This window comes from Etheostoma spectabile, chromosome 2, assembly GCF_008692095.1.
Source record: "Etheostoma spectabile isolate EspeVRDwgs_2016 chromosome 2, UIUC_Espe_1.0, whole genome shotgun sequence".
In the NCBI taxonomy this organism is placed as follows: Eukaryota; Metazoa; Chordata; class Actinopteri; order Perciformes; family Percidae; genus Etheostoma; species Etheostoma spectabile.
This window is the reverse complement of record NC_045734.1, coordinates 2,099,610-2,115,393: the sequence shown is the minus strand read 5'-3', so window position 1 is coordinate 2,115,393 and position 15,784 is coordinate 2,099,610. Positions and strand designations below refer to the sequence as shown.

The window sequence follows — 15,784 nt, the reverse complement described above, 5'->3', positions numbered from 1 at the left end:
AGTCTCTTAACTGACAGGAAGACTGTGGGATGGAGCTAACTGTGTCACTCCCCTACCTCCTACAGGTGGAGCTCTTAACGTCTCTTCTTGCTGAGGTCTCTCTACCTGATCTGTCTAAGTATCTAAAATGCCCCCTGGTTATCATGACATGTGATGTTTTTAATAAAGAGAGAGCCCTGTCTTTGCCCCCTAACCGCCCCTATAACTGTGCTATCGATCTACTGCCTGGGCCTTCCATCCAGTCAATTATACAGTACAATGCAAAACATATTTCACCAGCCTTGTCCTGTTGTCCCCAATCTGCATGCAGACCACCACTCACTACCCTGACTGCCTGTCTCTACACCCAGCGTCCATTTTTGAGTTTTTCGAATTTGGAATAAACCATTTAAACCAGACCAGTCCGCATTGTGGGTTCAGCAGCAGCAGCACGTGGCCCGGCGAATCCAGTGTGTGCACTTTCCCCTTCCCTGGTCTCACATGGGTCCCCCTTCTCCTCCTCCTCGGGTTGGCCTGGGTCTCCCTCGCGCCGGACTTCTCAGGTTCTACATTTTCTGACAATAAATTACATTACAACAGTTGGTTTAGGAAGCGTATTGTGTGTGTGTACTGACACTGAATGTATTTTTTTTATTTTTTTTAACTGTTGTGTAAATGTGTCTGTGTGAGTCGTGGTGTATTTATGTATAAATATTTCATACTTACAGGAGTAACCAACATGTCTGAGTTCCTCTCACATGCTCGCAGGATTCCTGAGATTACTACTACTACTGAGTAATTGCAGCCACCTTTCCATTCTGTGTTGTGAGCGCCGGAGTTTGCGACCCCTCACCTGTAGCTGCAACACTTAGTTGATGCGCTGACACTATTGGTTTCCTCTTTCAAAACTGACCTTTTTTTCTGCCAAGGTCCGGTTCTCTGAACCTGCTGCATTCAAAGTCCTAGTGACAATTTCCCACTCTGACGATTTTATGTTGCTTATACCTGATGACAGACCTCCAAAAATATTCTTCCTTGCCTCCATCTCTGTTATCAGCACCTTGATCTCACAGTCTGAAATTTTCCTTTTTTTGCATTTTGCAGGATTAGCCTTTGTGATATTTATTTGCATAGTAATTGATGGGAGAAGACACTGCAGGGTCAGTGGCTCTTTCACGTAGTTCATGTTGATTGTGATGTATAAAGGAAAGGTGTCCAGGACCTGGTGTAGCCCAGTTTTCTAAAAAAATCCATAGATAGTCTTTTTTTCTGCGTAGTTTTTAAGACATGAGGCCCCCGGACTAGGTCAGGTGTATTCAAGTTAAGATTTCTGCTCGTGTTCAAAACCTAATGAATGCAATCTTTATTGATTATAAAATATGAAGACAACCAAATAGGAAGGTTACACCCATTAGACCCATTTGAAAAGGGATAGGAAGAAGCCTAGGAAGTCCTACCCCCAGTCCACCATAGACAAATTCACAATCCAATAATTAAACTAAAACAGAAAAAAACAACAGTTATTTAAAATAATACAAAAATACTACTCCAATTCATGTCATACTCTACAAAGCTATAAGCAAAAAACAAGCACCATTTACACGCTCCGTCCTCAAATCTGTATTTTCAAAACTATAGTAAAACAATTATATTTATACATTGATCTATACGCCAAGACTATTCCACAAAACCACGCCACAAATCAAAACACATACTTTTGAAATTGGTCCAATCATACTGCTCTTTTAAATGTAATCCCAGGATGAAAAGCTCCTACAGTTCTTAAAGGAACATACACACATGTGGAAAAAAACAATATACTATATCTGGGTAATGATAATATAGTTGTATTAATATTGTAATAACATGATAATAATGGGGTAATATATGTAGGCGGAACTGCAGCAGGTTTGCACCTTGGGATGTAGTCAGAAGCCTCATGGTTTGTGTTATCATCTCTCCATACTATCTGCTTCAAGACGTTACATGCCTCTGTTAGCATTCTCAGTATGTGAAATAGAGGCTGACATACTGTTCTGATAGCTCGGTTAATTATTGTCAGAAAGTTTGACGTGCAATATGTATATTTTGATGAGGATTTATAGCTCATATTGGTCTGACGGTGTGCTTCATGTAGTTATATTGTTTTTACAATTATCATTGTATTATGTCCGTGACTGTAACTGGTCATTGTGCTTCATGTCCCACTTTCCAACTTTGTAAGTCAAAAAAACTGAGTGTCGATGATCCCAGTCTCCTGGGCTTGACGGTGGAAGGTGTTTAGAAAAGCAGAAATTAGGAATTATTTCGACTAAATGTATGTTGATGGATAATCACAGACTGAAATATGTCAAATTACATAATACAAATGCTATAAAATTGAATAAGACACCTCAAAACCACCCACCAAAATCACCCCAAAGAGCATTGTGTGGAATCAATCATGTTATTTTGGGTAATTACAATTAGGTAGTTAAAAAGAACATTAATATAAAAACGGGTCAATTTGACCCGAGGACAACATGAGGATTAAATAGAAAGAAATAGATGGTAATTTTGCATTTTGCCCCACTGATTCATGGTTATTACACAGAAAATACCAGCTGTGTTTCCAGATTAGAAGTCCCAATACCATTGGCTAACAGTCCTCTAACGCACCCGGCAAAACTATAAAACATCCTGAAACACGAAAATCACTGCTTTCCACCTCAAGACTGGTTGAAATAGGTAAGCACCCAAGCTTGTGCCAAAACTTCCATTTTAGAAACAATTCACATTTAATTTCGGTGCTGTAAGCACCGTGGATCTTATGAAAACATGCACGTGTGTTTATGAGTGTAGTAACTGGTAATGCAACTGTATTACGATATAACTGTGAACTGATTAATAAGTGGTATTGGTGCTCATCTGACGGAGACCGCCTTGTCCCATTAATTGCTGTGAAGGCACCACTGATCAAGGTGCATGGTTGGTATGTCGTGTTAAATATTGTAGCTTGTAAACCTGTAAATGCGACATTACTCCGCCCACGGAGTCAAATTACTGTTGAGCGAGATAAAAGGCTCCGTGGGTCCGTCTGATTACAGCCTGTCTTGTGTGACCAGACGGAACTGTGTTTATCTCCGCGAAGAATCAGCTGTTTAGCTTGAATAATGAACGTGATCATGTTCAGACAAAAATGTCAGAGTCTGTCCTAACTTCACGTTAGTTCCAGACATGGGTGAATGAGAGGACTGGTCATTATCGATAATCAAGATCCGAAGTGTCTTTCCTTTCTCTAGAACATTCTTTCCTCCCCTCTTTGACACTAACCTTACTTACACACACATTTACATTCACCCCAGACACGCACACACATGTTGTAAACAGCTAACACTGTTAGCCACAACAGTCACATACACACACATCTGTTGAATAGCTAAAACCAACCATCCATCCATACATCCATCCATCTTTGTGCGTTTACCCGGTATCGGGTTGCGGGGACAGCAGCTCCAGCAGGGGACCCCAAACTTCTCTTTTCCAAGCCACATTAACCAGCTCTAACTGGGGGATCTCAAGGTGTTTCTAGGCCACGTTGGAGATGTAATTCCCTCCACCTAGTCCTGGGTCTTCACCGAGGCCTCCTCCCAGCTGGACGTGCCTGGAAAACTTCCCTAGGGAGGCGCCCAGAAAACATCCTTACCAGCTGCCCAAACCACCTCAACTGGCTCCTTTTGACACAAAGAAGCAGCGGCTCTACTCCGAGCTCCTCAAGGATGACTGAGCTTCTCTCCCTATCTCTAAGGGAGACGCCAGCCTCCCTCCTGAGGAAACCCATTTTGGCCGCTTGTACCCTGGATCTCGTTCTTTCGGTCATGACCCAGCATTCATGACAATAAGTGAGGGTAGGAACAAAAATTGACCAGTGGATTGAGAGCTTTGCTTTCTGGCTCAGCTCTCTTTTTGTAATAAAAGTGCAATAAATTGAATGTAATACCCCACCCGCTGCGCCGATTTTCCGGCCATTCTCCTGCTCCATGGTCCCCTCACTTGCAAACATGACCCCAAGGTATTTAAACTCCTTCACTTGGGGTAAGGACTCATTCCCTACCTGAAGAAGGCACTTCATTGGTTTCCTGCTGAAAACCATGCCCTCAGATTTAGAGGTGCTGGCTCTCATCCCAGCTGTATCCCACTCGGCTGCGGACCAATCCAGTGAGTGCTGCAGGTCACAGGCCAATGATGCCATCTGGACCACACCATCCGCAAAAAGCAGTGATGAGATCCCCAGTCCAACAAACTGCAACCCCTCCCCACCCCGACTAGGCCCTGATATCCTGTCCATAAATACTACAAATAGGATTGGTGACAAAGCGCGAAGGCCAACCCTCACCTGAGACAAGTCTGACATACTCTGGCTTTGGTCATACAGAGATTGGATGGTCCTGAGAAGGGACCCCCTCACCCCATACTCCCGCAGCACCTCCCACAGTGTCTCCCAGGGGACCCAGTCATTCGCGTTCACCAGATCCACAAAACACATGTAGACCGGTTGGGCATACTCCCAGGCTCCCTCCAGGATCCTTGCGAGAGTGAAGATCTGATCTGCTGTTCCACGACCAGGACGGAATCCGCATTGTTCCTGTTCAACCCGAGGAAGGACTATCGGCCGAACCCTCCTTTCCAGCACCTTGGAGTAGACTTTACCAGGGAGGCTGAGAAGTGTGATAATCCTATAATTGGCACACACCCTCTGTTCCCCCTTTTTGAAGAGGGGAACCACCACCCCGGTCTGCCACTCCTTAGGCACCGTCCCAAACTTAATTTTGAAGAGACATGCCATACAAGACAGCCCCTCCACACCAGAGCGTTCAGCATTTCTGGATGGCTTTGCCCCTGTGGAGTTGTTTAACTACCTCAGCGACTTCCACCAGGGAAATTGACGACAATCCCCCATCATCCGCCAGCTCAGCCTCTGAATTAGTTGGATTTAGGAGTTCCTCAAAGTGCTCCTTCCACCACCCTATTACCTCCTCAGTTGAGGGCAACATTTTGCCACTCTTACTGTACACAGCTTGGATGGTTCCCCGCTTCCCCCTACTGAGGTTTTCCAGAGGCACCTTGGTACCAACCAAAAGTCCTTCTCCAAGCTTTCTCTGAACTTCTCCCACACCCGCGGCTTTGCCTCTTTCACGACAGAGGCTGCTGCCCTTCAAGCCCTTCGGTACCTTGCAACTGCCTAGGGAGTCCTCTGGGATAACATATCCTGGAAAGACTCCTTCAGTCGGACGGCTTCCCTGACCACCGGTGTCCACTATGGTGTTCATGGGTTACCACCCCTTGAGGCACCTAAGACCACAGCTCTCCGCCGCAGCTTCAGTAATGGAAACTTTGAACCTTGTCCACTTGGGTTCAAGGGCCCCAGCCTCCACAGGGATGTGCGAAAAGCTCCGCCAGATGTGTAAGATGAAAGTCCGTCGGACAGGGGCCTCCTCCAGACCTTTCCAATTTACCTGCACTACCTGTTTGGGCTTACCAGATCTGTCCAGGTCTTCCGCCACCCCCTGACCCAACTCACCACCAGATGGTGATAGGTTGACAGCTCCGTCCCTCTCTTCACCCGAGTGTCCAATAGATAAGATCAGCCTAAGATCAGATAAAACGATTTTAAATTGATCACTAATGGCGTTTTTCCACTGCTGGTAACGGCTCGCCTCGGCTTGGCTCGGCACGGCTCGGCTCGCCTCGGCCCATTCTATGTTCGTTTTCCTTTGCAGATTGCGTAAAGCCTGAGCGTGGCTGGTCACTATAGCAACGCGTGATGACGTAATTTTCAGCGCGACTCACAACAGCACGTCGGCATACTCGCCGCGGCCAGAAGAAATGTTTTGTTTCAAAGAAGCTGAAGGAAGCAACAGAAATCACCCCGCTAAAAAAAAGGGAGTTTGGGAATTCTGAGGAGTTGAGACGTCGACATGAGCGTTGTTCGCCGACACAACAGGGTAAGTTAAGTTTCCTGGTAACGTTAGCTAACATCTGCATGTGTTCAGCGTCGCAGTCAGTATTTATATACGCTATAAAGTACAATGAACAACCATGATTACACACCAACATGACTGATGTGGACTGTTGTGTTTCAGAGCATTCACGCTTTGTAAAATCGCCGCCGCAGAAACGTCTGGGGGCGATGTCCGACCGGTGAAACCTCTGGTTCTGACTACTGGTTCTATAATCTGTATGAGAGTCACGGACAGTCTTATGACAACGACTGGGATGCATCTGGGACAGCCAGAGCAGGGGGGACACTGTCACAGGGTGCAGAGGAAAAGACCGGGACGTACGGAGGGTTTGATGCGCTACTTGAAAAGCTAAATAAAACTTTTGTTATATATATATATATTGTCTTGTTTTTTAAAGTAACAGTGTGCAATATTGGAAACGACATGAAGCCGCTAGTAGCCCCGAACAGTTGAAAAGATGAGAATAGTGCAGAGAGTGGATAATCTGTCGGTGTCCGGCTAGATTTGTTTTAAATGTCCGTTTGTTCTGGGACACACACTCCGCATTCTGGTTTGCTAACAACGCGGTCATAAGTGACGATTCTCTCCAACCAACCAGCAGTCTGCAGGTAACCACGTCACCTTTTGGTATCACCTCGGCTCGCTTGGAACCTCGACTGAGGTAGTACTAAAAAAAGTACCTGGTAGCAGGTCCCAGGGACTTTTTTTTGTAATGGAAAACCAAAAAAAGCGAGTAGAGCCGTGGCGAGTCGAGTAGATACCACGCAGTGGAAAACCGCCATTATGAGCATACCTATGGTGGAACATGGTGTTTGTTATAGCCAATCCATGACTAGCACAGAAGTCCAACAGCAAACAACCATTCGGATTCAGATCAGGGAAGCCGTTTCTACCAATCACGCCTCACCATGTTTCTCCGTCATTGCCAACATGCGTGTTGAAGTCCTCCAGCAAAACTATGGAGTCTCCCACTGGAGCCCCATGAAGAACTCCATTCAAGGTCACCAAGTAGGCCGAATATTCAGAGCTTTTGTTTGGTGCATATGCACAAACAACAGTCAGAGGAGACAAACCTCCCCAGAGCCAGCACCTTACCGGCAGTTCCTCCCACAGGTGGTGGGCCCATGGGATGGAGAGGGAGGTGCAACATTGCTTTTCGGGCTGTGCCCGGCTGCGCTCTGTGGCAAACCGGCCACAAGGCACTCACTGACGAGCCCCCCATCTGGGCCTGGCTACTGATGGGGTCCCCAGGCTTCCTTTGGGCGGGGTAACTTCAACTCTTCCTCAATGACTCATAGGGGTTTATGAACCAGTCTTTGTCTAGCCCCTCACCTGAAACCAATTTGCCATGGGACACCCTACCAGGAGCACACAGCTCCAGACAACACAGCTCTCAGGTTCATAGGGACATACAAATCTCTCCACCACAATAAGGTGATGGTTCCCTATTTAAATATTATATTTCCTACTAAATCAGAACAGAATGTTCCTTCTGTAGAACATACAATGGCAGAATGCTGGAGCAAAATATGGCAGATTTGCCAAAAGGGGAGGATTCTGCCTGAAGTTGATGATGAGAAATGTTGCTGCAACATAGAGTCAGGGGGTGTTTTAATCCTCCTGCAGACTCGCAGGCCTATGGGAGCAAGTAATCCGCATGATAAGAACAATTCTCAGCTTCGTTCTTCATCAGCAGATGTTGGAAGATGATGGGCAGTACAGTTATGTGTGAGGCTGAGGCCATTTTAAATGCTCGGCCTATCACCAAGCTGTCAGATGATCTACATGATCTTGAGCTACTCACTCCCAACCATATTCTCCTAATGAAAGGACAACAACCATTGCCACCTGGATTCTTTGAATCACATGATCTGTATATAGAATGTAAGAATATCTTCGCTTCGAATACCTTTTCTGCAGGAAAGGCAAAAATTAAATTAAAAAAAAGAGAAATCTAAAAGCAGGAGATGTTATTGTAATAGTGGAGCCCTGTGCCCCACATGGATGATGAAATGTTTGTTGATGGAGCTTAATGGACACATGGATTTATGAAGAACTTTGTGATCAATAAATGACCATCAAAATGTAACAATAACTATTGGAGTCTGTGATTTCAACAGGAAGCTACTGAGCGGTAAGTTTAAGTCCATATAGCAGCCCCTCAGTGGCTTTAAGTTTTAGGCTTAGCTATTATACACGTATTGACAAATTTAATGATTGGTCAGTTGTTGCAACCGTTTTATTATAATTATTAGCCAAGTAGCCAATGAAACTAATTAGTGTTACATGAGTATTACAAAACAAGACAACAGAAAAACAGTATTTGTCTAAACCTGAAGATTATGCATATTATAATACTGCAGAAAACATAAAGATACAATGAAAAAACAAAACTTGTGTTGAAAACAACTAAAAATATCCTTGCATTGCCTTGCTCTCAGTATCAGTAGTAATGATAATATGGCATTGGTAAGAAAATGGTGATAGAAATGGTAACGTATTGAGATGAACTTGGAGATAAAGTATGTGAACTTACGATGGACAGACGACTTGCTTGCCTGCCTTTCCCTTGGATTTTCCTTCTTTGCCCATGGTCAGTTTCCAACAACACAGCAACGACAGCAACAAGATCACCGGCCTCAATCCAGCAGCCATGGTGCCTGAAACAGAGTTAAAAGCTGGCTGTAACACATGGTACATGTAACACATAATTAAAGAAGTATCTTAACAGTGTTGCCAATTTAGCAATTTTGCTAGATTTGACAACTTTTAAGAGTTAATGATCAATTCTAATGACTTTTTGTGAGAAATTGAGTGTGCCTAACAACCAAACACTGATCCCCATTGTTTTAAGGGGAGCTCCATCTCTGTTGTTTTTATTGTAAATTACTATAATACGTTTTTCTTTATTTTATTTTGTTTATATAGAGCCTTTCAAGAAACCAAACAACAGAATTACTGTGGTGAAGCTAAATGAGGTTGTTTACTCCTTAAACAGAGTTTAAAAAACGGAGTTTTTTTTTTTAAATGTCCAAGTGTTTTTGCATTTTGGCTATCTGCTGGGAGGGTGTTCCAGAGTGATGAGGCTGCAAAGGCTCTGTCTCCAAAGGTACAGAGTCTGGTGTGGGGGATGCAAAGCAGGCCAGCGTCTGAGGACCGCAGGTTTTGGGGTGGGGTGTATGGATGGAGGCGGTTGGAGAGGTACTGTTTCTGTTACTGCTGTTCAGTTTGAATAGTGGAAAGTGAGACCATGTTGCCGGATAATCTGACAAGGGGGAGCATGAGTAGGGGTGAAGAGTATGGGTCCAAGCACAGAGCCTTGAGGCACGCCAGAGCTGAATCGGAGTGGGAGGTGGGGGTTGGTTTTGCTGGTTGCCGATAAGGGCTTTGGAAATAGTTTCAACAGCATGTCCTTTGTAGGCCTACAGGCGGGCAGTGAGATCAGTTCTTTTATAAAGTCTCTCTAGTCGGTGACCAGAGGCTTTTATGGAGCGAAGTTCTGCGGTGTACCAAGGAGCAGAACAGGTGAAGGAGACCGTACAAGTTTTAAGGGGGGCGAGAAAGTCTAGGCTTAGAGACAGTGCAGTGTTATAGTGGGCTGCCATGGCATCCACCGTGGTCAGGGCTGTTTTGGTGGCCAAGTGGGTGGATAACACATTTGTTAGAGCTAGGGTGCTCACTAATTTGATATTTTGAGAGAGCAAAGAGGATAGCATGATGATCAGAGACAGCAAGGTCCAGGCATTATAGAGGGAGGGGTGTAGCGCCGGTAGAGCACACAAGGTCCAATGTGTGACCTCTGGTGTGGGTGGAACCTTGGACATGCTATGTGAAGTTGAGGCAGTCCAGTAGAGATAGAGATTTGGTGGCTAGTGTGCAGTCGGTGGAGTACACATGGATATTAAAGTCACCAAGGAGGAGTGTGGAAGGGGACCTGGAGCAGGCAGAGGTGAGCAGCTCAGATAGCTTAGATATGAATTGGTAATTAATAGGCTGAAGAGGGGACCCTAAAACTAGTTAAAAAAGTGGGATGGCGGTAGCCAGCCACAAATCCAGGAAATTGGAGCAGTCAAAGCAGTGGAAAAAAAAGGTTTTTTGGAATTTCGGGTTCAGCGAGGGGGGAAAATTTGTAAAAAAAGAAAACCTTTTTGAAAAAAAATAAAGGAAGGGTGTAGCGGGTTTTAAAATTTTTGGGTTATTGGGTTTTGAAAGATTTTAATATTTTTCGGGAAAACCCATAAACCAAAATGCGGGGAATGCTTTCAAAATGAAAAGTAAAAGTGCCCCACCCCTTTCTGGGGGCCCCGGAAACCCCTAGCCCAAACCCCCTTTTATCCTTTTTTCCCCCAAAACATTAAATTTTTCCCCCTATAGAAAAAAAAACCCCCTTTGTTTCTAACAAAACCCTTCATTTATTTCCCCGACTTGACGGAGCCGTGCTGTCTTGCCCTGTGATTTTTCGTCAGCGGGAGGGCCCGGCTGTGTTTCTCCTTAGAAGTGAAAGTTTTACTTTTCTATGATTAGTTTCCGTTTTGCCCTAAATTTTGGGCGCTAAATTTTGGGCTATTTTTCCTGACCCCCCTGTTTTTTTTTTGCCTTTTGTTCATCGTTAACAAACCCCGCCAACCCCATTTCGTCCCTGGGACTGAGGGCCCAAAAACCCGGAGGTGTCGTAGGAACGGGAAAAACCCATTTTTGGGAAAAGGGGTTTAAAACTTAGGGAAAAAGACGGGGGAATTTGTGGTGATTTAACCTAAACACAGTGATTTTTTAACGAATGCGTAGGAAGGAAAAAAACACCCCGATAAGACTTCCCTACGTGGGGGGAACCCTTGTCTAGATTGTCCCTCACAAGTTTGGATTGATCCCCACCAATCTAGATTTAAAATTCCTTAATTTACTAGAGAAACAAAAAATTATTATTTTTGTTTTATTGTGAAGCACGATATTCACACCAGCGTCCGATTTCCCCTGAAAAATAGTAAAGAAAGAGTTTCCCGGGGAAATTTTTTAAAAGAGATGGGGTTTTAAAATTAAAAAATTTGAAGGTACCCTTTATTTTAATACTTAATGAATGCTAAATTTAGCTAACTAAACGGGTTTTCGTCTGGCTGATTGTGGGTAAAATTGGGAGCCCAATTCCCCCTAACAAAAAAGGGAAATTGAGGTTTTTCCTAAAAATATTGTAGGGAAGCTTTATATTAGGGAAAAACTAATAAGGGGATCAACGATAAAAAAGGCCCTTAAAAACCCGCGGGAATGTGATTTTTTTAATCCCCAACTAAATTTTTAAAGTTCGGGTTAAGGATGGTAGGGCAATGGTTTTTGAATGCAGCATAAAAAATCTTACAAAAGTACCGGACAATTCCTTTCTGAAAATTTTTGGGAAGGTTGTTAGTAATTCAATATTAATAGCCCCAAAATCTAATTCTCCTTTTTCTTTTTTCTTCTTTGGAAAATTGGTAGTTTTAAATTTCCCAAAATTAGTTTAAAGTATAGGCCTTTTTGTTAAAACTTTGTTTTAAAATGACTGAGTCGGGGGGCAGACACTGGGTTTATTAAAACCCGGGTCAAATTTTTGATTAAGGGGCCTGGTCAAAGGGGGATGAATTCGTCTCCCCAAACCCCGACCAGGTTTTTCCCCCAACCCCCCCAAAATTTCCTTGGGGGGGGGCCCACATCATTAGCTGGGCACCCCCCTGACAACCAGAGGTGGAAGAATGACATGCGGCTGTACATGTCATCATGGATGAGGTATATAATTAGCTAATATACTGCTAAATAGCCCACATGCACCAATAAAAATGACACTTCAGATTATGGTTACTACCCGCCCTTGTGTACCAATTTTGGTGAAATTCGATCCACCTTTTGCGGTACATACTTATGGTATTTTTGGCGCCCGCTTTGGGTTAAACTCACAATCCTTGTAATGTGCTGTATTTATATAGCACCTTTCTAGTCTTAACGGCTACTCAAAGCGCTTTTACATCATACAGGAAACATTCACCATTCACACACATTCATACACTGTGGCCGAGGCTGCCATACAAGGTCCCAACTGCTCATCAGACTCACACACATTTACACTCCGATTGGCTGGCAACCGCTCTACCACTGAGCCACAGGCGCCCCTTGTTTCTCTTTACTTAGCTGATTGTTTCTTGCCATAACATTCAATTCAATTAAATTTTATTTATAGTATCAATTCATAACAAGAGTTATCTCGAGACACTTTACAGATAGAGTAGGTCTAGACCACACTCCCGTATTTAAAAGGACCCAACAGTTATAGTAGTTTCGTCCAGAGCAAGCAACAGTGCGACAGTGGCGAGGAAAAACTTCCTTTTAGGCAGAAACCTCGGACAGACCCAGGCTCTTGGTAGGTGGTGTCTGACGGGCCGGTTGGGGTTAGAATGAAGAGTGGCAATAACAGTCATTAAAAAATAGTAGTTTGTAGCAGTTCTTTGTAGTAGTTCATGGCATAGCAGGGCACTGTGCTGCATTAAAAGGCACAGCAGGACGTAGCAGGGCACAGCAGAGTGTAGCAAGATGAACATGGCATCGCAGAATGTGTAGGAGGACCATGGCGACAGCTGCTACCATGATTTTGGAGCCTCCCTGATCCAAGGAAACATGCTGGGCGAAAACGAACATAAGGACTCCGGGGAATGACTCCCCAGAGCTAAGTTAGTAACAAGCATTTCTGGGACATGGATGCACATAAATGGAAAGATAGAAAGATAGAGGAGAGAGGAGCTCAGTGTGTCAAAGGAAGTCCCCAGCTGTCTAAAACTATTACAGCATAACCAAGAGAGACATGGTAAAGAGAGGAACCTGGCCAGGCTAGAACTCTCCCCAACCGGATCGGGCTGTATGCCCTGCCTCCCTCTAGTTTTATTATATTCTTGATTATATGATAGATAGATCTGAGAAAGAGGAAAGTCTTAAGCCTACTCTTAAATGTGGGGACGGTGTCTGCCTCTTGAACCCAAACTGGAACCTGGTTCCACAGGAGAGGAGCCTGATAGCTGAATGCTCTGGCTCCCATTCTACTTTTAGAGACTCTAGGAACCATGAGTAACCCTGCATTCTGGGAGCGTAGTGCTCTTGTAGGGTTGTAAGGTACTATGAGCTCTTAAAGATAAGATGGTGCCTGACCATGAAGACCTTTGTAGGTGAGAAGAAGGATTTTAAATTCTATTCTTGATTTTACAGGAAGCCAATGCAGAGAAACTAAAACAGGAGAGATGTGATCTCTTTTCCTGGTTCCTGTCAGAACACGTGCTGCAGCATTCTGGATCAGCTGAAGAGTCTTTATGGACTTTTTAGAGCAGACTGATAATAGAGAATTGTAGTAATCCAGCCTAGAAGTAACAAATGCATGGACAAATTTTTCTGCATCATTTTTAGACAGGATATTCCTGATTTTTGCAATATTACGTGGGTGAAAAAAGGTGGTCCTTGAAATTTGCTTTAAGTGAGAATTAAAGGACATGTCTTGATCAAAGATAACTCCAAGATACCTCACAGTGGTGCTGGAGGCCAGGGTGATGCCATCCAGAGTAACTATCTCTTTTGATAGTGCGTCACGGAGGTGCTTGGGCCCCAGAACAATAACTTCAGTTTTATCTGAGTTTAACATTAGAAAATTACAGGTTGGGCACCCAGATAGCTCAGTGGGTAGAGCAGGTGCCCATATACAGAGGCTTACTCCTCGACGCAGTGGGTCCGGGTTCGAATCCGGCCTGTGGCCCCTTTGCTGCATGTCACTCCCCCTTTCACACATCTTCGTCTGCCTAATAAAGGGAAAAAACCCCCAAAAAATAACTTTAAAGAAAAGAAAATTGCAGGTCATCCAGGTTTTAATATCCTGAAGACACATTTGAAGTTTAGCTAACTGATTAGTTTCATCCGGCTTGATTGATAGGTATAATTGAGTATCATCTGCATAACAATGAAAGTTTATGGAGTGTTACCTGATAACATTGCCTAAAGGAAGCATATATAAAGTGAACAGGATTGGACCGAGCACAGATCCTTGTGGGACTCCATAACTAACTTTGGCGTGCACGGAGGATTCATTGTTAACATGAACAAACTGAGATCGATCTGATAAATAAGACTTAAACAGCTTAGAGCAGTTCCTTTAATGCCAATTAAATGTTCTAATCTCTGTAATAAGATATGATGGTCAATGGAATCAAATGCAGCACTAAGATCTAAGAACACCAGTACAGAGATAAGTCCTTTGTCTAATGCAATTAGGAGGTCATTAGTAATTTTCACAAGTGCTGTCTCTGTGCTATGATGAACTCTACATCCTGACTGAAAATCCTCCAATAAGCTGTTGTTATGCAGAAAGTCACACAGCTGTTTGGCGACTGTTTTCTCAAGAATTTTAGAGAGAAATGGAAGGTTGGATATAGGTCTATAGTTGGCTAAAACATCTGGATCAAGGTTGGGCTTTTTCAGAAGAGGTTTAATTACAGCTACTTTAAAGTCCTGTGGTACATAGCCTGTTAATAAAGATAGATTGGTTATGTCTAGTAGAGAAGTGTTGACTAATGGTAAAACTTCTTTAAGTAGCCTAGTCGGGATGGGGTCTAAGAGGCAGGTTGATGGTTTAGATGAAGAAATAATATAATTAAATTGATAAAGATCAAGTGAAGCAAAGCAGTCTAAACATACATCTGGTTTTACAGCTGTTTCTAAGGTTCCTGAGTTTAGAGATAAGTCAGGTAAAGGCAGATCTTGGTGAATTTTGCTTCTAATAGTCACAATTTTATCATTGAAGAATCTCATAAAGTCGTTAAGGGCTATGGGAATACCTTCCGTCAGCCTTGTTACAGTGCTGAAAAGAAACCTGGGGTTGTTCCTATTTTCCTCCATAAACGACGAGTAGTACGATGCTCTGGCATTACGGAGGGCCTTCCTATACGTTTTAAGACTATCTTGCCAAATTAAACAAGAATTTTCTAGTTTGGTGGAATGCCAAATCTTCTCAAGTTTCCGCAATATTTGCTTTAATTTGCGAGTTTCAGTGAATTCAAACAGTTGTCCAATAGGGCCATTGGCTGTTTATCAACTTGACTTCTGCACAACACAACTGATGGTCCCGACCCCATTAATAAGGAAAGAAATTCCACTAATTAACCCTGATAAGGCCCACCTGTGAAGTGAAAACCATTTCAAGTGACTACCTCATGAAGGTCATCGAGAGAACACCAAGGGTTTGCAGCACTATCAATAAAGCAAAGGGTGGCTACTTTGATGAATCTAGAATAAAAGACCTATTTAAGAGTCATTTCACAGTTTTTTGTTAAGTACATAATTCCATATGTGTTTATTAATATTTTTGATGCCTTCAATGAGAATCTACAATGAAAATAGTTATGAAAATAAAGAAAACGCATTGAATGAGAAGGTTTAACCAAACTTTTGGCCTGCACTGTATGTGTGAGAAATTTCAAGTCAATCGGACTTATTTGTGAGTGGCGTGGCCTTTCAAAAATTCGGCCAAGTTTTGTTTTTCCAGCTCACAGCAGTTTGAGCCGTGGCGGAAGACGACAAATAATGATGATAAACCGGAGCAAAACAATATGGTTCTACCCCTTTGGGGTTTGAACCCTAATAATAATCATAAGAATTATAGTGTAGGTGATGAATTTACCCACTCAGAAACACAAAATGCACTGATTATAAATTAACATTAAAGAAAGTAAAAGGTAAATAATAACAATGTTTATTGTCAATAAATTCCATGTTTCCATATGATGAAAAGCCATGCACAGCAACTCCCC

The 15,784-nt window shown here is 43.3% G+C and overlaps 1 protein-coding gene across 1 annotated transcript in view; it reads right to left on the bottom strand.

The window, feature by feature from the left end:
* The window catches only part of LOC116695521 (glycine receptor subunit beta), a 38,557-nt gene that overhangs the window by 19,404 nt on the left and 3,369 nt on the right, over positions 1-15,784 (bottom strand). The window contains exon 2 of the mRNA XM_032525826.1: positions 8,518-8,641. Coding sequence (XP_032381717.1) covers positions 8,518-8,636 — 119 coding nt within the window. The 5' untranslated portion in view covers positions 8,637-8,641. The remainder of the gene's footprint in view (positions 1-8,517; positions 8,642-15,784) is intronic.